The sequence below is a fragment of the Sebastes fasciatus genome, chromosome 13 (assembly GCF_043250625.1).
Source record: "Sebastes fasciatus isolate fSebFas1 chromosome 13, fSebFas1.pri, whole genome shotgun sequence".
NCBI classification, from domain to species: domain Eukaryota; kingdom Metazoa; phylum Chordata; class Actinopteri; order Perciformes; family Sebastidae; genus Sebastes; species Sebastes fasciatus.
The window spans coordinates 27,252,893-27,280,785 of NC_133807.1; the positions used below are offsets into that span (position 1 = coordinate 27,252,893).

Below are 27,893 nucleotides of genomic sequence, written 5' to 3' on the forward strand. Positions count from 1 at the left end.
TACTAATCATAGGTCAAAACAGCGCTACAAATTTGGCTGAACTATAAAACGCAGAAAATGAAGAGCCGTTTGGGAGCCGAAAGAGCCGGCTCTTCTTGGCGAGCTGAGCCAAATTATCTGGTTCACTAGAAAGAGCCGGAATTCCCATCACTACTGTCATTCCTCAAACCTTTCAACCTGATGTAACAGCTTTTAATAGAACCCGCCCCCAAAGCTACTACAACACTGCTGTGATTGGTCTACCGTGTCACGTGTTTCCTAAACACGCAAGCTCATTGGCTCGCTCGCTTGTCAGTTACATTTATCGCCTCAGGTACAGTAGAGCGTCCAAGAGACAGCCAGGAGGACACTTCGTGTTGTAGTTTCAGGTGTTTCACATCGAGTTGGTGAGTTGGTCAACTTAGGGTCTCTTCCGTTTATCTGTAAGTATTTCCTCTATGAGTGTATTTACTTGTACAACAATATCTGTCACTGTGTGTTTAGGAATGTTGTTTTTCTCGCTTAATAAGGAAGTAAGAGTTTGTTTACTACTATAGCACAACATACCAGTAAACAAGAGGATACAAGCTGCACACCAGTTGTTAGACGAAGACAATCATCTGTTTTAGTTGAGATAAAAAATTAAAATGGATTTTATGCGTGCTATTAATGTTTTCAACTCTGCACACACACACACAGGTAGGATGAGTGTGGGCTTCATAGGTGCGGGCCAGCTGGCCCACGCTCTGGTGAGAGGCTTCACAGCTGCAGGTGAGTTTTTTAAAACACCATGTTTGTATTATTCAGATTTTTTTATGTTGTTGATTGCAATCAGACACTGAAATGATTTCTGGACATTTTGTACCCTTTCAAGGCGTGATTGCCACCCACAGAATCACAGCCAGTTGCCCAGACACAGATCTCCCCAGAGTACAGGGGCTAAGGGTAGGTACTGTAGAGAGGAACAATACTGTTCTCCATCAGTGATTCTGTTTCATTCTGAATATATTTGTGGGGTTTCCAAGGTACAAAACACTTTATTCTTTTAAATTTATGACCTTATTCTCATAATATTACGACTTTTTTTCTCATAAACTTATGACTTTATTCTCATAATATTATGACTTTTTTTCTTGTAAACATATGACTTAATTCTCATAATACTACGACTTTTCTCTCATAAACTTATGACTTTATTCTCATAATACTACGACTTTTTTTCTCATAAACGTATGACTTTATTGTCATAATAATACAACTTTTTTTCTCTTAAACATATGACTTTATTCTTATAATACTACGGCTTTTTTTCTCTTAAACATGACTTTATTCTCGTAATACTACGACCTTTTTTCTCTTAAATTTAGGATTTTATTCTTATAATATTACGACTTTTTTTCTTTTAAACTTATGACTTTATTCCCATAATTCTATTTAATTCTGAATATATTTGTGGGGTTTTTCAAGGAACAAAACATTCCTTTGCAAGCATTCCTTGAATTCCCATGTCTATTTCTGTCCCAACAAAGTACTAAAAAGATGTCATTTGTACAGAAAATGGGTGTCAATCTCACCACCAGCAACAAAGAGGCGGTGAGCAAAAGTGATGTTCTCTTCCTGGCTGTGAAGCCACACATCATCCCTTTTGTACTGGATGAGATTGGACCAGACATCGAAGACCGACACCTTATTGTGTCCTGTGCTGCAGGAGTCACCATCAGCTCTATAGAGAAGGCAAGTCATAGCCGTCTGTCTTCCTATGCTACTGACTGAACACAGATTGTTAATATCAGAACTGGACAATATTGACAAAATCAATTATATTTTTCCACTCAATACTTAATCATTACACAATATCTTGGACAAATAAACATTAGTGCATTTACAGTATTTAGCCTAGATGTATATAAAGTAGGGCTGTCAATCAATTCAAATATTTAATCGTGATTAATCACATAATTGTCCATAGTTAATTGTGAAATCAATTAACAACACAAAACAATGACGAATATTGTAATATGTAGTATGCATTTAGCATAAAAATATGCTCAAATCATAACATGGCAAACTGAAACCCAACAGCTGTCAATGTGTCAGTGTGCTGACTTGACTATGACTTGCCCCAAACTGCATGTGATTATCATAAAGTGGGCATGTCTGTAAAGGGGAGACGCGTGGGTACCCATAGAACCCATTTACATTTATATATCTTGAGGTCAGAGGTCAAGGGACCCCTTTGAAAATGGCCATGCCAGTTTTTCCTCGTCAAAATGTAGCGTTAGTTTGGAACGTTATTTAACCTCCTTCACAACAAGCTAGTATGACATGGTCGGTACCGATGGATTCCTTAGGTTTTCTAGTTTCATATGATGCCAGTATTTTCACTTTAGCTAGTCGCCACAACCTAAAAATCACAAGTTGGGTTAATGCGTTAAAGAAATTAGTGGCGTTAATGCATTGTTATGGCGTTAACTTTGACAGCCCTGAAATACAGGTTATATAGTTTGTTTACTCATCTGCAAAAGTCAAGTCATTTTACTTTAAAGCAGACTTTAAGACCAAGAAAATGCATTATTTAAACTATACTTTTATGACAATCAAAACCCCTGATGATTTGTAAATCTTATATGACATGGTATTAATCATCATCAATCATGTATTTACGGACCTCTCAGCTCTAGATGATGGCTGATGCTTGTGAAATTCTGGCTTTATTGTTTCCTTTAACATGAGGCTCTCATAGTATTTCTGCACTCCCTCCCTGCAGACCCCTCAGGCTGAACAGTCACATGTTGTAACATGACATTGGTCGGCTGCTTGAACTTGAAACACCCATGCATTTCCATTGAATAAAGTCTGTATATTACATGGCAGCAAAGCAAATGAAATGCCAACCATTCCATCGACTAGTGCATAAACTTTGATCCATGTTAGTTTTATTAAATTTAAAAACTATAACTACATAATTTCAGGACCATTCATTCAGTGCATTGCTACGTTCCCCTACAGAAGCTGCAGCAGTATCGCCCTGATCCAAAGGTGATGCGGTGCATGACAAACACTCCGGTGGTGGTGCGTGAGGGGGCCACTGTGTACGCCACGGGCACCCATGCAAAAGTAGAGGATGGAAAGCTTCTGGAGCAGCTGATGGCCAGCGTGGGATACTGCATCGAGGTGGAAGAGGACCTGATTGATGCCGTCACCGGCCTCAGCGGCAGCGGTCCCGCTTACGTGAGTCATTTAAATAACGTTGAATGGGTTTTACAATTTTTCCTTACCTGTAGGAATTATGAAAAAAAATTGCCTTGTGGATTGTTTTCCTCTCATTCAATCATCCTAACAATTATGATTGTGGCCTTGCAGGCGTTTACAGCTGTAGAAGCTCTTGCTGACGGTGGAGTGAAAATGGGCCTGCCCAGGAGACTTGCTGTACGCCTCGGAGCCCAAGCCCTGCTGGTATTACCTTTATTTTCTTTTACACATTTATGAGTGTGCTTTCTTGGATGTTTTTGGTTCTTGTTTTATTATGTTACTGTTGGTTTAAGTGGTTTTAATTAAGTTTTTCAAGTTTTGCTGTGATAGATGCATATGAAAATTAGTCAGTCTAACATATATTATCCCTGTAAAATCTATAAATCCAGATACAATTTCGCCAGGTGGTTGCTGCTGTCTGTCTTGCTTGGTTCTAGACACAGTCTAAATAAACTAGGGATGTCCTGACCAAAGAATGTTTTAGTCGACAAACACACACGATTTCGAAAACAAATTAATTACTTAATTTAATCGATAGATTAAATTCTTTGTGGAGAGTTTCTCCACAAAGAATCACCCAAAAGCGCGACTTTAAATCTTGTGTTTATCAGAGATGTGCTCATAAGTTTCTTGGAAGTAAGTCTGTCAGCATGAATAAGCATAAAAAATGACTAATCGTCTCAAGAATCTTAGCTGACTAAGACCAAAACAACCGATTCGACTAAGAGGGGGCAGCCCTAGAAAACACAGTATCATGATAAAAGATACAAGTTGGATATGACATCAATACTGTGTTGATCTAATGTGGATCTCCCTTTGTGTCTCTTTAAAAGGGGGCTGCTAAAATGTTGTTAAGCTCAGACCAACACCCTGGGCAGCTCAAGGACAACGTGTGTTCACCAGGGGGCGCCACCATCCACGCCCTGCATGTCCTAGAGAGCGGTGGCTTCCGCAGCCTCCTCATCAAAGCTGTAGAGGCCTCCTGTGTCAGGACTAGGTAAGTTGATAAGAAAAAAAAAAGTGTGAGACAAACAAACTAACAAATCATATTCCCTGTCACAGGGATAAACAAGAAATGCTTTTAAGTTAATTGTCATATTCAAATGGCCAAAGGGTGATATATTTCTTTTGAAGTTTATAATTCAGACAGTAGATGGAGCTATATGCAAATAATGTTGCAATGAGAGTTTTGTCCTTCTCAGGTTACCAAGTGATGGGATTATTATTACGCTACTGTACTATGTTGTGCTAAATATGTATGTTTCATACTATGTTGTAAATGTCTCTTGTGTTCCCTCCAAAAAGGGAACTTCAGTTTTTGGCCGACCAAGAGAAAATCTCCCCAGCTGCCATAAAGAAGACGACTCTGGACAAAGTGTACCAGCAGCCGGGAGTGACTGCGGAGGCTGTAGGAGTCAGACCTCGTGGAATCAGTATGTTCGGTAGCAGTAACCCCAGGACGAAGAAGAAGTGATCTTTTTTTTTTTGCCAGGCTTGGAAATAGCACATTTTAATATCTGTCACATCAGTGGAGATGCAGTATATGCTGTGAAGGAAATTGTTGGAACATAAGCTAAACTGGTGGATTACTTTCTAGAAAAAAAAAGTTTGGAATGATGCTGTAAAAGCTGTATGTATGTGTAACAAAACATCGATCTGTATCGATATATCTATTTAATGATCAATGATCCAATATCATCAATATCAATACATATTTTCATCTTTAAGATTACGCTTTTATTTTGAAATTCCCATGGCACGTGTGTGTCACCAATTTCAGTCCAAGACCACCTCCTTCCTACAGAGCCCAGTAATATAATTGTCAAATCATATTTTAGTTGCTTTGTATGAGTTGATATAAGTGTAACTGATTGTGTTAAATGGGCATATGATATCGTCACATATTGATCGCTGGCCTCTGAATTGAATAGAATGAAAATAGTATTGTGGAAGACTTTTTGATATCAGCAAAAATTGTATCGCTGTCCAAAGAATTGATATAAAATTGTATTATGATAAAATGTGTGATTTACAGCCCTAACTGTGTGAGCCATATTTCTTTTTGTAATGAAATGCCTTTCCTTTGTCAGGCTAGACTAGACTAGAATAATAATTTTAATATCTGTGGTGGGATACAGCTTGCTAAATCTTATTTCACTCAGTCCTGTCTGATGGTAGTTGGCAAAGTTAGGTTTACTTGGTGGTATTACAGTTCAGCTTGTATTTATTAGGGGTGTATATCACAGGTTTCATCACAATACGATATTATATTGATTCTTTGTACAGCGATACGATATTTTCTGATATCACAAAGTCTTCCACGATACGATTTTGATTCGATTCAATTCGGGCCTGTGATCGATATTAAACTATATCATATGCCCATTTAACACAATCAGTTACATTTATATTAACTCACAAAAAACAACTAAAATATTATTTGACAATTCTATTACTGGGCTCTGTAGGAAGATGCATACAAAATATGCATAATGGTATATTTTATGATGCAATAAAAGTATTTTATCAAAGTATAAAAGTATTTTATAATTAAATATATATAAAAAAACAAAAAACATTTTGTGAATGTGATTTATTTGTGTGAATATTCAGTAAATGTTAACACTACTGTTTTCCTAACACCTATTAGCAGCTGCTATGTAACAATAGATGGTATATTTTTGGTTAAAATGTTTTTTTATTTCTTGTGAGGTAAGATCCTTCATGCCATCGGTATTGGGACTGAAAAAGTTGGATCGGTGCATCCCTAGTATTTATGCAATCTCAAAATTACATTGCCAAACTTTCCTTACAAAATGTGCGTAATGGTATATTTTATGATGCAATAAAACTGTGATTTTTTCAAAGCATTTTATTATTAAATATTTATCCTTTGATATTGCAATATATTGTTATTAATTGTCTTTTATTTGTTTGTTAGTTTTATTAACACAACAAACATTATTTACTTCTTTATTGTTTTCTTCCATTTACATGCATGTTTTTTTTTAAATATCTATATATTGTAATTTGCTTAATGAATTGTATATATATATATATATATATATATATATATTGTATATATATATATATATATATATATACGTTTTTGTTTTTATTTAGTTCTTTTTTTATTTTTATTTATTATTGAATTGACGCTTTGGCAATATTGATCACCTGACAGTCATGCCAATAAAGCAAATTGAATTGAATTGAATTGGTATATTTTTGGTTAAAAATGTTTTTTTTATTTCTTATGAGGTAAGAAGATCCTTCATGAATGAAGAAGGCACGTGACCAAACACGATGACGTCAGGCTTCGATACAAGAGAAAGGAATCAACAAGGAGAGCACGAGCTGGCAGTTGGAAGCCGCTGCTGCTTCTTGTCAGTTGAAACAAACCGATATTTAAACTGTGCCGCTGATGTTTGGTGACGGAGAGACGACGAGGAGGACCTGGACGGCAACAACTCCCAGAGAGCGTCATTTTTTAAGTCAGGTGGGTCTGTGTAAACCAAACAGAGTCGGTGTTGTTATGCTGAGTGTGCATGCCTCCTCTTCGCCTCGCCGCTGACAAGCTAGCTTTCATGGGGTTAGCATTCCTAGCTTCTTAATATCAACGTTCGTCAAGGTACCCGGATTTACACCGGATGTTTGTTTTTCAAAATAAGAGTTTCCGCATCACTTAAAGCAGGGGTCTGCAACCTTTACTATCAAAAGAGCCAAAAATCTGTCTGGAGCCGCAAAACATTTGATCATTCTGATGAAGGTAACACAGTTTATAGTCTAAGTATAAAGTATATAAGTCTAATGCAGTGAGCGCCAAAGTGCTACTATACTATACTACGGAATGTAAGGTTTTACATTGAGGGGAAAAAACATCTGAGATTTAAAGAATAAAGTCGTAATATTATGAGAATAAAGTCATAACTTTACGAGAAAAAAGTCGTAATATTATGAGAATAAAGTCATAACTTTACCAGAAAAAAAAGTCGTAATATTGCGAGAATAAAGTCATAACTTTACGAGAATAAAGTCGTAATATAATGAGAATAAAGTCGTAACTTTACTAGAAAAAAATAGTAATATTATGAGAATAAAGTCATAACTTTACCAGAAAAAAGTTGTAATTTTATGAGAATAAAGTCATAGATTTACAAGAAAAAAGTTGTAATATTGCGAGAATAAAGTCATAACTTTACGAGAAAAAAAAGTCATAACTTTATGAGGAAAAAGTCGTAATGTTATGAGAAAAAAAGTCGTAATATTATGAGAATATAGTCATAACTTTACCAGAAAAAAATCCTAATATTATGAGAATAAAGTCGTAATATAATGAGAATAAAGTCGTAACTTTACCGAAAAAAAAGTCGTAATATTATGAGAATGAAGTCATAACTTTGAGAAAAAAAGTCGTAATATTATGAGAATATAGTCATAACTTTACCAGAAAAAAATCCTAATATTACGAGAATAAAGTCGTAATATAATGAGAATAAAGTCGTAACTTTACCGAAAAAAAAGTCGTAATATTATGAGAATGAAGTCATAACTTTACGAGAATAAAGTCATAACTTTGAGAACAAAAGTTGTAATATTACAAGAATAAATTCATAACTTAACGAGAAAAAAAGAAAATAACACGTAAAATTACTACTTTATAATATTATGACTTTATTCTCATAATATTCCGACTTTTTTCTCGTAAACCTATGACTTTATTCTCATAATATGACTTTATTCTCGAAATCTCCGATTTTTTTTCCCCTCAATGTGGCCCTAATACTCCGTCATACCATAGACCTACAACGATGATAAATAACAATGAAAATGTAAACAAAAAACATTTATTTATTTACATTTTTAAAAATCCACATCAGTGAGCCACTGGAGAGGTTGCTGACCCCTGATTTCGGGCCTCTCTGGTGATCCCAGTGGTCTGCAAACTAATACCACTTTCATACCAATGACCAGGGTTGGACCAGGGTTAACCTACCCTGGTCCAACCCTCCTTTTGTCAATTCAAACCAAGCCAGTCAACCTGGGTTGAACCCATGTGGCTCGGGAGTCGCAGGATGCTGACCCCTGACTTAAGCGGTTAACACACACGTATTCTCACAAGTATTGGTTTTATTTTGAAAGATAACACCGGTAATGCATGTGTAAGCCATTGGGAACATTGACAACAGTTACTCTTACTATGCTGAGATGGCAGCTAAGCTTTTTGTACACACTCATGAGCGGCGAATAAAACATGTCATTCAAGATTTCTGGTTTTTTTAATGTGACACATCTGGTTTCGCAGCGTAAACGTGGTGTTTTCCCTCCACCGGCTGAGGAATCCGCTCGTAGTGCTCCAGTTATAGTAGGACGGCTCGGCTGAGCACGGGGATTTCCTCGCCTGCTGCTTGTTGTAGGCGGGGAGTTGTTTTGCCACTTTCACAAGCTCAGCGTTGAGAGGTTGAGGAGACAAGAGTCGCGGAATGTCAAAATATAACTAGGGTTGCTTTTGTGATAAAACAGTTTGCAAAGGTCGGCGCCCACTGTGTCACACAGCGCTTTTCTTTCTTGGTTTGTCAACTCATGCGCTTCTTTCTTGCTGTTCAAACCTGCTGCTTCATCACCTCGTTGTGTGCAAAAAAAAAAAGGAGCAAGAAGAGCGAGAGCCGAGGCAGCAGCGGTCTATAACGAGAGATCAGGTTGGTTATTTATCAATATTTCCCTCATGACATTTATGTCAAACATGCATGTGATTGTTGAGCGTGTTGTGCAGCTTTTTAAATGCATGCATGGGGTTTAAAATCTGCTTCCAAAAAAAAAGAGCCATCGTTTCGGGTTGAATTGGTTCACCTGAAGTGTCATTTAACCACTGGTTAGTAACAATGGCAGTGCCAAACCCCTGCACGTCCTTGGCTTTTATAACACCACACAGCCAGGCAGTTTATTGTTTTATCATCAGAGCAAACAAAACAAGCAGCGGTATTTTTTTTAATTATTATTATCGTGCTGAATCATCACAATGATTTATTTCTCAGAAATCCACCCCGAAATATGGTACCAGTATGGACAAAGGTCTGCTCGCTGGATATAAGGGTCGATGTTTATCACCGTTATTATTAAGGAGATGCATCGAAATGGTGCTGATCTGTCGGTGCACGTCAAGTCATCAAGCCCATGAGCATCAAGTGATGACCATTTATCAATATATAGCCTTCATCTGCATTCACAGCTGAGAAATGTGCATTTTATTGCAGCGCTGTCATGATGCACATCAACAAACCCAGGGTGTGTGAGTACATTTAGACTAAGTGCTCAGATGTCAACTGCGATGTCAAATCCATTTAAAAAATGCATGATAAGCAATATATTATGCCTGTGTTGTTATAATGGAGTCCTGCAACGAGTGGCTGTTTAAAATTGGGTCATGTGTAATTATGGGATGTATGGGGGAAGTTGAAAACAACATAGGTAGTATTTGAAATAAAAATGCTGGTTTGGTGTGCTGTAAACACCTTTTTTGTTTTTGTTTGCTAAATACTATGCCAGCTTGCTTGTGATATTTATTTAACGCAGTATAACGCTTCATTTCTTTTATTTTTGGGCTGGCAGATGCTCTTGTTTCCCTGTGTGTGTGTGTGTGTGTGTGTGTGTGTGACATGATGAAATTTGCTGCCTATTAGAGTGCACGCTTATGGAGGGCAGGTAATGAATTATCCATGGAGAATCTCTGTGCAATTTGAAAAGTCACCTTGGAAACTGTTGAGCATATATATAGGCAGGGCTAAACAGACAGAAGTTGCCCATTCTTGCTCAGATATCCAACTTGTTTCATCATCTCTATTCATGCGAGCAGGGCATTGAAGTGTGTTTAGCAGACAGGCCGGCCCCACATCAGAAGCTCGGCTTCGCAATAAAGCGTAATGCCCATCTCTGCCTTTTCTCTGCAGGTAACAAGAACAGATGAGGGCCCATATAAGAGCCCGATGGGGCTGGCAATGGTGTCTGGATGGAGGCAGGGAGTGGTGGAGATCAGCTCTGAGATTTATCACCTCTCGCATCGAGGTAGCAAAGATAAAATAAGGCTGGGTACCACAGAGGTGAAGCGAGTGCACAACTCACACCCAGTGGCGTTGCTCAGGCTGGGCAGGCGGCTGAGGATATTTGAGGTTGATGAAACACGAGGCAAGACTTTGCACAGAATACTGGCCACCAACACCTCTGTATGGCCAACACAGCTGTGCCTGGGGAATAGTTACGCCTATTCAGGACAATTAATAGCCTCCAGAAAGGAACACAAATGTGGGATTTGTCCACAAAAGTGCTGCTTAAGCTGCGCGGGGAAAATGGGAATGCCTGGAAGGAAGGGAGAAAAAGATCAATATAGTTGTTGTTTTTTCCTCTTTTTTTTTTTTTTTGCAATAGGGGAGGGAATGTTGATGATGAAACCTCTTGCAAGTGTAGTGCGGATTATGATTGCTTAGCATTGCGATATGCCCGCTCCACTTCTCAAAGTAATACTTTCATCCAGACAGAGTAGCAAGGGTGTTTGATGATTTTCTGTTTGGAAGTCGAGTTAGACTTGGCATGTTCATTACTGCTCTCTGTGTGTTCATAATTTAGATTAGCCAACATCGGACAGAACATGGAGAGCATAAGCGAGGAGACGTGCACTGGCTGCTGTTTTGCATGTAACCTACTTTTATCTTGGCTGATTAATGTTTGAGACATATCAGTGGTGAACTGACATTAAAAACAAGTGATTTAACTGTACCCATATTTGTGTAAGAGGCTATGGAACTAGCGATTGAGGCTGTTTCCATGCATTGTTGAGAGTTTTGGGAGAATATGTTCTCAGCTGGATTTGTATAAAATGTTCTAAGGAGGTTAAAGATAGCGAGACCTTGTTCTAAGATAAGCAGTGTATAACCCACATTGGAAAGGAGCTCAGGCAGATCATTAGACTACCATTAGTACTGTCTCTATTAGTTCTTGATAAAATTAACAGATTCTCCGTGTGTTTCCTGAATAAATGCCTACTATATTTGTACTCTACCTGATTAAATTATGCTATACATGCAACAGGATCCAGCATTCATATTTTTTATGACTTGCTCTGTCCAGCCAATATCTTTTTACTGGCACCAGTAGACTAATTGACAATAATCTAATTATATAAATGTGAGGAAATACCAAAGCAAAAAATAAAATCAATAAAACTGTCCCCGGTCTGCGATCTCAATTGCTAAATACAACATTGAGATATTTATTTAGTTGTTTATTTAGTTGTTTATTTGCTGAAGCACCTGTGGTACACAGAGTGAGCCGTTTTTTGCTCATGAAATGCTATTTAAGCTCATCTGTGGATGGATACACTGGGTGCTTTGGGGATCAAACTTGATTTGATTTGTTTTTTTATTTGATGGGGACGATGCAATTTAACATATTTCCAATACAGGGCATGGAACTGATGAGCTGCACAGAGAGTTTATAGCTATTGCTAATTTTTAACTCTTGTCCTTAGATGGGCTTTTACATGTATACAATACACATACCACAAAACGCTAATACACATACACAAACACACCTTGGTAATTTACAATACAATTTGCTAAAGATGGATGCAGCTCTGGTTTGCTTTTAGCCAGCACTTAACCTTTGCTGTAAAGGACTTTATATCTGTAATTAATTTGATTTCAGTTGGTAATGTGTTCCAGACTTGTGACCCTAATGTTTTTCTAACCTTTAGAGCCTTTAATCATCTTTTTTTTCCTCTTCTACCTTCTTTGATATGTGATTGAATTAGTCATTTCTAAGCTTTAATTCAGGCTAAACTCTACGAGGAACTGAGAAGGAGGGTTACATTGAGAGACCAGAGTTAAAATTCTTTGTACTGAACGCGTTATTATTAATTCAGACTGCATTCTGGAGTGACGTAATTGTAATTTTTTTAATTCATTTTTTTTTTTTGGACAACCACATCAAGTGAGAGGCTCCATCAAATATCCTGCAGGCAGACATCATCAATCACTTGCCATAATTTGAACTGAGCGGTGGCAATGTTATTAATAGAAATTAGCATCTTTGTTGCTTAGTCCAGGTGATAACTCTGGCTAACTGACTGCAGTTGAATCAAAGCGCTCCACAGGAAAAATAAGACGATAAATTTGTTTTCTTTTTTTTCTTTTTTTTTAATTCAGCGATGCTGCTGAGCTCAGCTTGTCTGATGGCCTTATCACAGAGTTGTGTTTTAATTGAAGAGAATCCACCTCAGATCGTAGCAGTGCAGGGTACCAGTCAAAGGCGTGAATTGTTTCAGTGTTATTTTACTTTAAATAACAAGTGTTGAGATGCTCTAGTTCAGCTTTTTGTGCTGCAAAGGCTGCCTGTTTGCTGTTAGGTCAATGCAATATGCATTTACTGTAATGTGTATGCAACCAGAGTAGTAAAGCTCCTGGATATTTTGCCAGTGTGTGGGTTGCCTGCAACCCTTACTTCCTCTGCCAGTGCGAGGCCGAAGTATCAAGAGCTATTCGCTTCCTGTTTAATCAAGTCCTCCAGGCAGATACTGTGGAAGGCCAATGAAGTCTCTTCTCCTGTCATGCTGCTTGTACTAACAGAGCAGCTCCGAGAGTAAACAGCAGCTGCCGAGCTTGGAAATAGATTCTGTATGTATCGAAACATTGGTTAATGCAAACCAGTCCAACCTCGAGTCCCTTTAAATAAGCTTCTCATTATCAGTGACTTCAGAAAATACGCAATCCCTCGAGGGCGGTGATTCATGTTTTCACTTTAAACCGCATGGACTGAATGCAAATTCCACACATAAATGTACCACATGCATGGTGTAACATACCAGCTTCCATATGGGACTTGTTCAGAGCCAGCGTTTATCATAGTACATCTTGTTATGGCGTCTATTTTCACCTTGTGACAAATAATCAGTGCTCAGTCGTGCATGTAAACCATTGTAGAAAAAGATATGATGATTTTTGAAAAATGTGGGATATTTTGCACCAGGAAAATTAGAATATCTACTAGAGGCTGCCTCGAATGCTTCGACCGTTGCCATGGTAATCGGCCTCCAAATTGGTATTTGAATGCTTCGTTAGTATTTTTATATATATATATATATATATATATATATATATATATATATACCAAAATAGACCATGAAATGTATGTTATTATTAGTTATTCTCAGACGTATATCGCTGTTTGTTATATGTAGAGGTGCGTGTGTGCTTCGAAGCCCAAAACATGATATTCAGGACAGCCCTAATATCTAGAGATATTTAAATTTCTCTACTGTTTGTCTCCATCTTACAACCACAAATACTTTATAGTTTGTGATATCAAATAGAGCAATATTGATCAATATCTCTTGCAGGTTTACCAAAATTCTGACAAGCATAAACAACAGAATTACCACACAAGATTATTATCTTAAAACCATTCGCCTTAATCATGATAGGCTGGTCTAATCTTAGTTTAGCAATAATTGAACTTAAATATCGGTATTATGATTGTTTATTATCTCTTTACATTGACTCCTCTAAATGAAGGCATCAAAATAATTGTATTGCAAAACAAATGGTCATATGGCCAAAAAGGTCCAGGGTTTTCAGTAGGGCTGTCCTGTAGAACATTTTTTGGGCTTCGAAGCTTCGATGAGAAATATTCGAAGATATTAGAAGCTTCGTGGCGTTGTTCGGCGCAGCGCGGCGCAGCAGGCTGACATGTTCTTCTGTCTCCATCTCCCCATGTTTCACTTCTACACACAACAAACAGTGATATCCATCTGAGAATAATAATTAATGTTGAATAGGACTGTCCCGAATACCATCTTTTGGGCTTCGAAGCTTCAGTGAGAAATATTTCGAGGTATTTGAAGCTTCGGGACAGCGCCGCTGCTGCACTACTGTACACACACACCTCTACACATCACAAACGGCAATATCTGTCTGAGAAGAATTAATAATGATTAATGTTTAATATGAATAATGTTGTGGGATTATTTCTTATTTCATGGGCTATTTATACATTATTATTACATACTTATATATATATATATACACTATATCTATCTCTATATAGAGATATATATATCTCTATATAAAAACAATCAAATACTGATTTGGAGGTTGATTACCATGGCAACGGTGGAAGCCTTGAAGCATTTGGGTCAGCCCTAGTTTTCAGTTGTAATTTATGTTATCACGTTTCTAAGACTAAACAATCACCCTGCTTAGTTAAAATGCAACGCTTTGTAAAATTAGAAACATGTAGGCTACCAAAGCTACTGGCCCAGCAAGGTTTAGGTGCTAATAATACGTCTTAATGATGAGCACCCATGCAATTTTTCTCTGGTTTTATTATGCAGCAGGCTTTTTCAAATCTTCATTTACAGCTTTCGGGAAAAGGGCACTTCTTCTCATTAAATCCTTTCGTTTCAGAATGCACTTTTTTCTTCGTTGATCTGTTGATTATTGCATGTTTTGATTAAATATCATCAGCATCTGTCTATTCATCTAGCATGACTTCATATGGAGGTGAGAACAATATCAGGACAAACCGTTTAACCCTTCTATTATTCTCTAGGGTCAGTCCTTCCAAAAGGCAGGCATAAGATTTTGTTGAACTGCTATTTTAGCGTTGCCCCGATCCTCCACTGGTCAAAAGTATTGGCTTAGTATTTCCCCTCCGCTACAAGCGTATCACATTTCCCTCTGAAAGCTGCTGAATGATTTCCCCTCTCCCTCTTTTTGTCACTCTTATTTCACGCTCTGAATACTTAGTAGTTAATAGCTTCCCTCCCCTCTTCCCATCGTACCTTTCTCTCACACAGACACACTTGCACACACACTGTGTTTTTTTTTCTCTCCAAGTTTACACCAGTCTTCCAGTAAACTCTTCCAGAGCTATCAGAGGAGTCTGATTTTTAATTTGCGGGTAAATGGCGCCCAACACGTGCAGCTCGCTTGATAATTGACTTCACTCAGCTGAAGGGAGGAATGATTAGATCTGAATATCTAGACGATCTTTTCGACTCCGAATTAGAAGGGAGTAAAAAAGTGGCTCTGATCAGGCATGAAGTGTTGAGAGTGGCTATTTATGGCGTACAGGGTGAAAATGTTGGCTGCCTGCGTTAAGCATCTCAACCCTGACAGAGCAAAGTGGACAAGAGAACAAATAAATTAATGAGCCAAAGCATGATGGGAAAGTGCTGACATTTATTTTTGTTTTTTCACACACTTATCTCATCGTGTGCTTTTCAGTATCTTCGTGGTTATCATTCTGTTTCCTGTGGAAAGTCCATGATAATGGAGCGAGAGGCTACAAGTCTCATACATTATTGATCAGGGAAACTGAATAGGTGATCATACTGATTTCACATCCAGCTCTCGTCTTTTGTGCGGTGTTAATCGTCTTAAGATGTGCAGGTTTAGCAAAGACAATGAATTGAAAACGGTGCTAAATCTGTCTCATCAGCTGAGGCCTAGTTTATATTTGGGCCATAGCTCTTGTGTCTCCTCTCGTGGCTGTACAAACCTTCACAAGTCTGGACCGGTCATGGCAGAGGAAAGAAATTTAAACTAGGCACATTGTGCGTCTGCTCTTTTGGAGTGAAATGCATTGTTTGGTGTGAGATGATATTCAGCTGTTAGTTCCACAGAACTGAGTTGTTGGACGCAGCCGGTGCTTTTCCTGAAAACAGTCTTTTCATCAGCATTCACCTCCACTGTCTAGTTTTATTCACTTCATTAGCAAGCCGCCGGTGCCAAGTGCTCGGACGCTTCTTTTCAGGAATTGATCATGACAAGTTGAATGTATATGCTTGTGGTAAATCCGTCTGGATACATGTGCATGTGATTAGCTAACGTGAGATGCAATCCGCCGTCATGTCTCAGTAAAGCCTGCGCCCCGTTAGTCCTCCCCAGCCGTGTTTAGTATTCAGAGAGCAGGCGCTGTTGTAATCTGGATTCTGAGGCAGGTTGCTGGGGTTTTTGTTTGCTCTTATGGCCCTGATAATCTTGTTACACCGCTGTCAAGTGGAGCTGGCTCTCCCTGCAGCCCTGAAACCACCATGCATGCCACCTCCAGTACCAGAAAATCCAACCCCCATCCCCCCCCCCCCCCCCCCCACCATCGCCGCCCCCACCAGCCTACCGCCATTTTGAGACAGCCGTTGATGGAAGAGCCTTGGATGTATCCTTGAAGAATCACCTCCTGAGCATCTTTATTCAGCCGCCCCCTGTCTCCCACCCCCACCTTAGGCGGTGCACGACAGCGATAAATATTCATCAGGGGACGCAGTGCGTGGATGCTGTAGCCTCGGTTCCCCCTCAACAAAGGGTCCCCTAGCTAATGGTGTCCATCCTTGGCGGGCCCCCTGGAGAGATCCTGTGGAGGAGATGAGATCATTAAAGCATGACACGGGCTCAAGGCCGGACCTATCATGTCACATCAGCATTTATCCCACCAGAGTCACCCCCTTTGAGTCTCAACCTAAGCCGACCCCACCTTCGCGAGCCGCCCTCTATAGATTTAGATGAACACAGACAGCTTTTGAAGGTTGGCTGGGTTGTTCTCGTCGTGTTAGTTCAACTTCACAACTTCCTAATTGGCACCTTGGTTTTGGTCCTTGCTGAGATCAGTATTTTTTTTTTTTCTCAACCTGTTCTTCTCAAGCTCCTCTAAATGTGTCGAGCGTGCATTTTTCACAAGGCTGTTTGCTCTCTCTCTTTCTTTCTTTCTTTCTTTCTTCTCACCCTCTCTCTCTCTTTCTCTCTGTCCGTCTCTCTCACCATCCCCTCCTTCTCTTTCTCTGGGTGACCACACTCAGCGATTTCTATTTCCTGTGGGTGTGATGTCTCTCCTCCACAAGCAATCAGCTCTGATTTGTCAGCGTTCTTCCAGGCGATTCATAAAAATTCAGCAAGCACCTACAAAAGACGTCTGTGTCCCCTGCGCTTGCTCCCTATACCTCTGCTGCCCCTGTGCTCCGAGCTGCAGCCAGACACACACAAAAGACCTGAAATCATTACTAGTAGGAGGTAATGCATGTTTGCAAGGAAGACATTGGTGTCTAGTAGGGCTGAGACGATACACCTAACTTCTGATTCAACACTATCACGTTACTTGGGTGCTGATTTGATATGTATTGCGATTCGATATTGTGATTTTTGTTGACTTTTTTAACACTAGACCATGGGAAAAAGTTGAATCATACACGTCTAGGGTCTTTTACTTTGGAAAATATCTAAATTAATACGGTAAAAAATTTTAATTTTCAGAATGTAATTAGTCAGAGATGTCCTGAAGTCAAATATATCAGTCATTGTCAGGAAATTATTTATTAAATGTTTTCCAGCAACCCAAAAATCAAAGAATTAAGACATTTCCTTCACAAATTAGAGGCATTTTATTTTTAATTCATAAGGGACATGTAATGTTTTAAACTACTGGTGAATATAATCCAATCAGTCTTATCTCCATATATGTATTTTATATATACAGATCCCTTTGTTTACACCTTATTTTGAAAACCTGATGTAGTCACACATGTATCACACGCTAACTTTGTTAGTAAGTCTAAGTCCGTCGCCAGCTCTCCCCGTTAGCTCTGTTCTCTTTATACATCCATGGTCAACTCCATCAGGGCCGTTTGAATGCATTTAACATAAATGTCAGTATATGGGTGCTCTACAGTTGTAGCGTCGGCTGATTTGACTACGGAGATGCGAGTCATGGCTGGTTTGACTGCATGTTACCGTGATACGATAACGTTTCCTGTCAATGACAGAGTTAGCATGCAGCTTTAGCCATAATGTCTAGCTCTACTTTTCCTGGCAATGTGTGTAACCCAAAGTGTTTCCATACTTTACTGTATGTGTAGTGTTTACCACGTTGGGTTTAACATGTGAGGGTGCAGGTCGTATCCACACGGACAATCCGGCATTTTCTACTTTCTTCGGCTCGCTGCGGCCGAAACGTTTTGTTTTGGTTGACGGATACGGAACGGATATGACTTTATGTTAATTGCGATGCATAGGTGAATTGATTCGTTTTTTCCCCGACCCCTAGTGTCCTTGATTGCGACCGTTAAGAGGGTGAACTTGTCAAATGCAAGGGCATTCTGTTGCAATCAAATCAAGTCTGAAATTTCCCTTTTTTTTTGGAAGATTATAGGTGTGTTTTTTCCTTTTCTTTTCATCTCTGTGTGTTTATGTGAGCACGCCTCTTTGTCTCTGTGAGGTATGACATGCCTGGTAGTGGAAGGGAGCAGCTGTGCATTGGACCTTGTCTGTGTTGTGCTGCCATGCCCTGTCATTGGTAGCCGTCTGTTGGCAGCAGCCTGTGCTGGAGGGTTGCAGCCCGGGCTCAATCATTCCGCAGTGTCATATGGTGAGCTTTCAGCCATGCCAAACCATGCCTACTATGTTACCATACACAGCTGTGTGTGACAGAATACGCCTCTTCAACCTGGACAATGTGGGCCATCTTTCTGCATTTTACAAGATTCCAACTGTCTGGTTTTTTTTTTAAACAATGTTGGGTCTGGGCGGCTGAGAGCGGAAATGATAGGCTTATATGAAATTTGGAAGAAGTAGGATTTTTTTTTTTTTTCCCTACTCTCATCCCAGCCGCTATTAGTGGAGTACTTTCCTGTCTATTTGTCCATTATCTGTGCATCATCAGGCAGACCATTATCCCATTATGTTTTGCATCTGTGGTCCAAATGCTTACTGGAAATGAGTCACCACAAAGGCCAGTGAAAGGTAGGTGTTACTATCAGGCAGCTATTCATAGCCAACCCAATGGGGATGAAAGTATCACATTTAAAAAGTCCTCCGCAGAACGTGAAAGGCTTTTTTTTTAATATATGGGCATCTGCAGCGTATAGGGAAACATCGCCGTTTTATGAGGACTTTTTTTGAAGTGAAAGCATCAAGAATGCGAGTCACAGTCTGACCTCATGTTATGTCCCCAGTCTGTGTGATAGTGTCGTATTCAGGTCATTTTTAACAAGCGTCTGTCTCTGCCTGTTTGGCTCAGGTGACCGGTCCACCTGTAGCACCCTTTTGTTGCCATGGAAATATCCTGGCCATCTTAGGAGCTACGACTCATCTCTTTTTTTTATTTTTTCTTCCCTCCCTCGCTGAGCTTCTCTGCACACATCATACATATACATGATGATTATCTTAGGCTATAAACACATGCACACACTGACAGTACTTCTTTTTAGGATTTCTTTCTTTGGGGATTCTTTTGTTTCCTGTTTTGATACGGAAAAAAAGTTGTAAGAGCCCACATGCATTTGTTTATGTGTGCTCAGTGCAAACACACACTGCTGGGGCTGTGTAAATCAGCTTACAGAGGCAATGTGCTGGCTGGGCTCACTGTGGTGGGTGCCTGTGTCGCTGACACAGCATTTACTGTGTGTAGTGTAAAGCACCCAGGGCCACAACCGTGTGTGTGTTTATGTGTGTGTGTGCGTACTTATCCTGTGGCAGAGCTCACACGGTGGAAGGCCTTCTGTCTGTCTTAACACCAGTAGGTTAGGTTTCTGCACAGCTTCTCTTGGTGTTCCCTCAGTACTGACATGACAGAATAAACTGCAGTGCAGCCCTGTTGTTCTGGATGCCATAGCCAGGGCTCTGCAGTAGTTACAGCATATCCCCCTTTTTTCATTGATTTATGGGTTATATTGTAGGTTGTATTGTAGTCTAGACATGTGTGACTGTCTAGACTGCTTGTACAGTAGATGAAAGCGGTGTCCCTCTGTGATATGTTTTAGCTGAGGTTGTATATACAGTAGAAAGGCTGACGGCTTTGCTTTAGTCCATCCGTGTTTGTCCTCTGCTGTTTCTGCTCTGAGACGCTGCACTTTACAGAAGTGACTTCTCTTCGAGTTTTGTTTTCCAAGAAATTGCTGCCAGCCAACTAAATGTCACCCTCCTTGTGACTCGCCACACTGCCGTTTCGAATGCAGTGCAGGATTAAAATGAGAGACCTAATACTGTACGGTGGAGGGGGAAATGCATACTGCCGAGGTATTTGTTCATAGTGACAGGTGCAGTAATAGTCCAGGCAGGTAGCACTCGCTGAACGGACTTGGCATCACTTGCGAGGAAGTCCTTGACCCACTTTGTGCCTTGTGTATTTGAAGGACTTTGTCATGCCGTAGCATCTTTGCCAGAAAATACAGTCTTGTGTATTCCACAGGGCTGTCCTGGACCAAAGAAATTCTTAGTTGACGAACACTTGATTTTCTCAACCAATCGATTAGTTAATTTAATCGTTAGACCAGTGAAACTGAGCACCACTTTAAAACTTGTGTTTACCACAGATGTGCTCATAAGTTTCTTGGAAATAAGTCAGTCAGTATGAAAAAAGCATAAAAACGACAAATTGAGTAAGGAATCATAGTCGACTAAGACCAAAACAACTAATTGACCAAAGAAATCTTAGTTGATTAAGACCAAAACGACTAATCGACTAAGAGGGGGCAGCCCTAGTAATTCACAGAAATGCTCTTACTCTAAGCATTTTTTTTTTCTGGTGGTTTTGTTCTATATGCTGAGGGTGACTTTTCTCACCTACAGATCAACCAGCAGTACAGGTGGACGCGGCTCTCGTGGCATGACTACCACAAACAAGGGAAACAAGGCCTTGAAGGTAATTGGCATGTCTCACACGAAATTTAATTTGTCAGATTTGTCAATGTTAAGACAGACACACTTCCTAATCGCCATCCCCAGGTGAAGCGGGAGCCGGGGGAAAATGGCACCAGCCTGACCGACGACGAGCTGGTGACCATGTCGGTGCGTGAGCTGAACCAGCATCTACGGGGCCTGACGAAGGAGGAGATCCTCCAGCTTAAGCAGCGGCGGCGCACCCTGAAGAACCGGGGCTACGCCGCCAGCTGCCGGGTGAAGCGCGTCACCCAGAAGGAGGAGCTGGAGAAGCAAAAGGCTCAGCTTCAGAAGGAAGTGGACAAGCTGGCCACGGAGAACGCCAGCATGAAGGTGGAGCTGGACGCTCTGCGTTCAAAGTACGAGGCCCTCCAGAGCTTTGCTAGGACTGTGGCCCGCAACCCCGTCAACTCAGCCAGGGGACCTATGGCCTCCGTCATTGGGCCCCTCATCCCTGGTAAAGTAGGCGCCACCAGCGTTATCACCATCGTCAAATCCAAAACGCAGGCTAGGTCGTAGTAGCAGAAAGGGCGGGAGGAAGATTTTTCCAAGACTAAACTAGTCAGTGCATTGTAACACGCCGCAGGATGACCCGTGTTAAGTTCTCTGTTTTAACCCTTGGCACTAACACTAACAATACGCTTCCTAAATTCACCCTTAAAGTATGACTCAGCAGTCTGTACCCGTCAACAGACACTTTGTGCTTTAGGGTGACACAATCAAATTGTAGGATTTAGGACATGGCAGCCGGTTGTTGAAGAACGGCGACACATTGGCAATACTGAAACCTTTCATTTAAAAAGCAGATTGTGGTTACAAATACTCAAGAAGGCAATATTGGGTGGAAAAAAGTACAAAGTGGAATCAAATTCAGACTGTTAATAGCTGTGTGTGTCCGTTTCCTTAAACTGAACTCACTCCGTCCTAAGAATTGGCATTTGTAGAGTCTCACAACCAGTAAAATAACACATTTTAGTCCTCCTCACCCCTGAACCCCTTTGCTTGTTATTATGCACTGACTTAAATCTGGATAAATAACGTCACAAAGTCTTGACGTGGATGCTACAGATGTCTTCATAACAGCCTGACTAACCCAAAACTAGTTAACGAGTCAAATTTGTGATTTTTGTGGGTCGTCTGTCGAGAACATAAGCGTGAAATAATGCTCCCAAATCTAGCATTCATTTCTGTTTATCTGTGACAGGCTTTAATGAACTTGTCATTATCAATATGACTGGTAGATGCAATAATATATGTATGCACTGAAAAATACAAAGAGGTCTTGCATATTTATGGTTATAAGTGGAAGCGTTAAAAATGATCAGCAGTTCTTAATGATATTGTTCCAGAGCTGAGTGCCATTCCAATATGACAAGATTCTTCTACAATATCTGAATACCTGAATGTTATAACAGTAATATCCTCGTGTTTTGTGGGCGACGGTGAAATCCACAAACATTTTGAAACATAATTTTTGCTCATAGAGAAAATATGTTCAAGTTGTTTTGTTTTTAAAAGATATATATTGCATTTTTTTTTTTGTAATTACTTGTTGACAGGGCCGTCGGATATTTCCAAAAGAAAAATCTTTACACAAGCTTTACTGTTTGAATTGTTAAGGTGTAGAAAACTTTGTCTAATGTTGAGTTCTTGGTTTTTATTACTAGGTAGATTACCTTCCATTGTTTATAGAAATACAGAAAAAGAAAACAAACGAAAAAAAAAAATCCTGTGACATCTTTTTTGCAATTGTACCGAAAGTGGCTTACTATTGAAGTCTGATAGCTTTTTTCTAGTGACTAGGCGCGTACTGTGGGGTAGCGCGTGACGTGACGTGTAAGTGACAAGTTGGCAGTGTCGTTCACTGTATAGATGTCAATGCTGTGCTATTTAAAACAAATCTGTAGAGCTAAACTAGGTGGTGTAAACAAGGTCAATTGTCTTTGTGCGTATTGGCATCTGTGATATCCTCCGCTTCCTTGGTGTTAGTTACAAATCATATTGTCATGAAGAGTTTACCACGTTGAGCCATGTGAGACAGAATTGGGTGAAATGGCATTAGTGACTTTTACCTGAAGCTTAAAGTGATACTGAATCATGGTTGCACCTGGTGCTGGATGCCCTCTAAATACATCCTCTGTAACCTGAAAGTGAATTACTTCATTGTTGGTAAGATTTCATTGTCGTATCCATTCCGGCCATTTAATTGGTTTGAATTAGATCGTGGGAATAGAAACCCCTTCAAACGCACCCGATTCGACTGTTATGAGGCCTTCAAATAGGCGTTATCAGCCTTTATAAGCACCGTAGATGTGTGTCAGTAGGGTTCTACTAAACCTACTACGTTGTAAAAGTGAAAGCGAAACTTAAAAGCAACATGTTCTAACTAGGGCTGTCAGTCGATTAAAATATTTAATCGCATGATTGTTCATAGTTAATTGGGATTAATCTCAAACTAATCACACATTTTATCTGTTCAAAATGTACCTCAAAGGCAGATTTGTCAAGTATTTAATACTCTTATCAACTTGGGAGTGGACAAATATGTTGCTTTATGCAAATATATGTATATATTTATTATCGGAAATCAATTAACAACACAAAACAATGACAAATATTGTCCAGAAACCCTCACTGGGACTGTATTTAGCATAAAAAATATGCTCATGGGTACCTATAGAACCCATTTTCATTCATATATCTTGAGGTCAGAGGTCAAGGAACCCCTTTGAAAATGTCCATGCCAGTTTTTCCTTGCCAATATTTAGCGTAAGTTTGGAGAGTTATTTAGCCTCCTTCAAGACAAGCCAGTATGACATGGTTGGTAACAATGGATTCCTTTGATTTTCTAGTTTTATATGATACCAGTGTTTTCACTCTAGCTTTAAAATCTATACCAACCTCTGAAGGATCATTTGCGTTAATGCGTTAAAGAAATTAGTGCCGTTAAAACAAATTTTCGTTAGCGCATTATCACGTTAACTTTGACAGTCCTAGTTCTAACACTTTGTGTAACTGAAAGAAACATTAAGTTTTAAACTCAAACAAAACAGCTTCTTTAGGTTTAGGCAACAAAAACACTTTGTTAAGTTTAGGGAAAACATTGTGATTTGGCTTAAAATAACTACGTTTCAAACGTGAAAGTGGAACTTAATGCTTGTGAACACTGAGACAACACGTTGGTTGCGAATCCCGGTCTCCTGGGTGAAAACCCGGTGTTTTATGTCCCATCTGCTCGAGACCTCCACCACATATGGAGTTTCATGCTGTCTAATTTCCAGCACCTACGGTTGATAGAGGTCGCTGCCGTGTTCTTTTATTCCGTCTTTTGGTGATCTACCATGTGAATAGATGAAAAAAACTCCTAGTGACCCTATTGACCCAAATCTATGGTGCTTACAGCAACCGATAACGCCTCTTTAATTGCTTGAAAACAGTCTAAGAAATACGAAGTTAACTGTTTTTTTTCCCCTCCAAATGTTGTTGAGAAACTTTCTCAATACTATAGCGATAAGATTGCATCAATGAACTTGAAGGGTAACCGCCAAATGGCGCAGCATCACTCGTGTAAATTTGCCCACTGGTTTTCAGATTGTCAGATTAAAAGCGGTAGGGGTTTCGGCTGGGGTTTTGTATGCATTAAGCTCCTGCTTGTTTTGCTCAGGACAAAACAGGTCACTCTAAAAATTAACAAACCATTCTAGATGAGAAGCAGGGATGGCAGCTCTGTTCATTTCTCTCTCCTTCTTCTTCTTCTTTTTTTTTTTTTAATAATAAGCATGTCATAAAAGGGCTTCAATCCACACTCAGAAAGAGACACAGCAAGACCACGTAGAATTACAATCAACAACAACTGCTGCCAGCAGCGCTCCTTCTGTGCCAAGTGTCGCATCACTCTCCTAGCTGATCCTCTAAAAAAAAAAAAAAAGGAGTTTAACAGTGGAGCAGTTTCACACCTCCAAGGTGAAAGTAATGACATTAACAGAATGCACTTCATCCGGATCTCACTCTCCTGCTGGTCAGAATGTCTTATAGTGTCGGGCGAGGTTTTAATCCCAGAACTACGCCTCAGCAACACCCGGGTGCTGGTTATACTGTCTGTGTGCAAGCATCCTATCCTCAACATGCTTAGCTATCTACATTGACTGGTTAACTGTGGGAAAAATATAATATATCTGACTCTTGACATAGCCCAGTATCGATGTTGGCGTCCTTATTGCTGTGGCAGTCTTGTGGAGTGAATCTTTTTTCGTGTCAAGTGTCTTTTGAGGTGTTCGAGCGGCACCGTCGACCAATCTCTCAATCTCCGCTAGAGACGACAACTCTCTCTCTCCCTCTCTCTCCCTCTCTCTCTCTCTCTCTCTCTCTCTCTCTCTCTCTCTCTCTCTCTCTCTCTCTCTCTCTCTCTCTCTCTCTCTCTCTCTCTCTCTCTCTCTCTCTCTCACACATACAGGTGTATAGTATGTAGCTACAGTAGGTATTAATGACCATTGTGAAAAAGTGACCCTTAATATGCAACTCAGTGGAAAAAGGTGTGAAAGAGTAGATGTAAGAGTAATCAATATTGTCAAAGTGACTATGGTCTGTTATTTCATAATTCTTGCTGTTTTGTAGGTTTTTTTGTAAAAAATAAAATGTGTTTTTTTATTTTGAAGCCCTGAATGGATGAGCAATTGGCCCTTGTTTATAGTAGCTAACATGTTAAAGCTGTACGGTGTTTTTAAAGGAATCATGGGACAGTTGCACTCAAGCCTTACTCAATAATTACTCTGAATTTCCATGAATTGGACTCGGGATATCTGACTGAAAGATATTGCTATTATTATTATTATATAAATGTGTTGTGCACTGAGTGAAAAGGATGCTACGATAGATTCTGTCACAAGGGCCACTTGCAATATTTTCTTTTCTTTTTAGTATGCGTGTGTGCGTGCGTGCGTGTTTTGTACGTTTGAGGTTCCTCTGCTGCTACACCAGTCATTAATGCTCGTCGTTTGCTGTAGCATCACCCACAGCATTTCTGTTCTCATTACGTGTCGAGTGTGTATTTGAAATTGATCTTAACACTGTAATTTGTTCTGCAGATTTAATTTTTAATTGGTTCTGGCTTTTTTTTTTTTTCTTTGTTTTGTTTTTTTACAAGCAACATGTTAGAGAGGATAAATAACAGCACTTGTGTGGCAGTTGAATTTAATAGCTCTCAAGACATTTTTCCATGAAATTATGCTTTGAAAACAGTCGACTGTGCAGGTTTCTCCATGGAGTGGGTCTGTGTTTCAAAGGTTAGAAAAATCTGACTAAAGCGAGTTAACACACAGTTAATTATCTGTTTTTTTGTTATTTTTTTTCTGTATGGGTTGTAATAAAATATTGCAGTACTTTGTATGAAAACAGACGATAGTTAATTGTAACTATTTATAAATTAAATTATTGTACTTTTTGCAATCTGTAGATAAGTACTATGTATTCATATATACAGTAACAACTGTGGATTTAAACGTGATTCTCTGAGGTGTCTAAGTTATTGATGTATATATTGTATGTTTGTTGATACAGCTTACTTTATTTTCTATAAGACCAATAAAATGTTTTGAAAAAGGATTTTTTCTGTCTTTGGAGGCTCTTAAACGCCGATGAAATGGGGTTTTTGTCATATTCTGTGGCGTCATTGACCCAGTTTGATACTTGTAAAAATAAACTGGCGGGGAAGGCTCTTCGCCGTCCAGGGTGGGTTTTTTAGAAGACAGCGATCATTTAGATGGCACGATTTCTTTTTCTGTGATCCAAAAAAAGCCGCTGGGCGACCCACTTTGGCTAACCTCGGTGGACATATTTTTGGCCCGACACGAGTAAAACATTAGAGTCATGAAGGATGTCTAGGTGTGCTTGTCCTAGATTAGGAGGAGTAGTGAGTTAGTCATCTGTGCTCCCTGTGGGCCTCCTAAACCCCCCCAACCCCCCCTCTGTCTCAGCGCACCTCATCAAACATCACCCTCCTCAGCAGCGTTTCAACCCCAGCACATTCAAAACACATCTCATGAGAGAACACGCGGAGACAAAGAGACAGATGGCTGAAGACGAGCTACATCCTACCACTCCATCCTGCGGGGCGAGTCTAAAACCCCAGTGCCTCTGCAGCGTTGCAGCGCGGTATTGTTCTCCCTCCTACTTAAATTGAAGAGGCTCCTACAGGTCTTGTGTGACCTGTGCCTTAAACAAGGCTCCTCTCCCTCCTCTTGATGCCTGCCCCAGACAACCGGATGGCCTCTGAAGAGTTGATTAATTTGGCGGGTTGGGTTTAAGGTGAGCTGGTGGGCAATCTAGGACAGCATTCTTCATCTTCACCCACTTCTGCAGCAGGTGCCTGCCCCAGTTCTCAGACCACAAGCCCCGCTGTACAATTAATGTTGCCATCCCCATCAGCGAGGCCGTTCATTTAGCACGTCTAAACCCTGCCAAAGCTTGGCATGGGGCTCCTCCGCTCTGCAAATGTCACCATGGCAGAGGACAGGCCTGTTTTATAGGAGATGCTGCACCGGGCGAGAGGTGTGTTTGAATCACATAAAGCTGTTGTCCTCATATTAAACACCATAATATGTTTTCCATCCCAGCGATGAGAAAAAACAAGATAAAAGCCGAGTAAAAGACTCCAGACAACTGGAGAGACCAGGATGTTAAATATGACTGCTTGTGAGGAGTTAACCTTGCCCCAGCCTAAATGCAATATGTGGGTCTGGGTTTCCCTCTGCTGGCACTTCTGTGTAAAGACTTTGTTTTGTGTGTGTGTGTGGTGTTTCCACAAGATGACGCCACACGCTCCTCACTGAAGGATTTCCCCTCCAGTGCACATCTTTAATAGAAAAGTAATTCATTTCATTCCACTTGTTGAAGTTTGAAACTTGGAAATATTACCCAAAGTGACACATTGTATTCTTATTATAGTCCAGGGCGTGTCAATAATTCATG

The 27,893-nt window shown here is 39.9% G+C and overlaps 2 protein-coding genes across 4 annotated transcripts; both read left to right on the plus strand.

Moving 5' to 3' along the window:
• The first annotated feature begins 280 nt into the window (after nt 1-280).
• Nucleotides 281-6,117, plus strand: LOC141781087 (pyrroline-5-carboxylate reductase 1, mitochondrial-like). Of its 2 annotated transcripts, none has more exons than XM_074656605.1 (9): nt 281-422; nt 679-750; nt 854-924; nt 1,534-1,713; nt 2,989-3,210; nt 3,343-3,435; nt 4,065-4,228; nt 4,537-4,718; nt 5,631-6,117. In XM_074656605.1, the coding sequence occupies exons 2-8, from the start codon at nt 684-686 to the stop codon at nt 4,703-4,705; spliced, it is 966 nt and encodes a 321-aa protein (XP_074512706.1). In that variant the 5' UTR covers nt 281-422; nt 679-683; the 3' UTR covers nt 4,706-4,718; nt 5,631-6,117. The 2 variants fall into 2 exon arrangements, with proteins under 2 accessions (XP_074512706.1, XP_074512707.1); XM_074656606.1 differs by having other exon boundaries at nt 307-386.
• A 346-nt stretch (nt 6,118-6,463) lies between these two features.
• Nucleotides 6,464-26,528, plus strand: LOC141781088 (transcription factor MafG). Of its 2 annotated transcripts, XM_074656608.1 has the most exons (4): nt 6,464-6,730; nt 8,880-8,930; nt 20,838-20,910; nt 20,994-26,528. In XM_074656608.1, exons 3-4 carry the CDS (start codon nt 20,875-20,877, stop codon nt 21,444-21,446), a joined length of 489 nt encoding a protein of 162 aa, XP_074512709.1. In that variant the 5' UTR covers nt 6,464-6,730; nt 8,880-8,930; nt 20,838-20,874; the 3' UTR covers nt 21,447-26,528. The 2 variants fall into 2 exon arrangements, with proteins under 2 accessions (XP_074512709.1, XP_074512708.1); XM_074656607.1 differs by lacking the exon at nt 8,880-8,930 and having other exon boundaries at nt 6,466-6,730.
• Nucleotides 26,529-27,893: the final 1,365 nt, after the last annotated feature.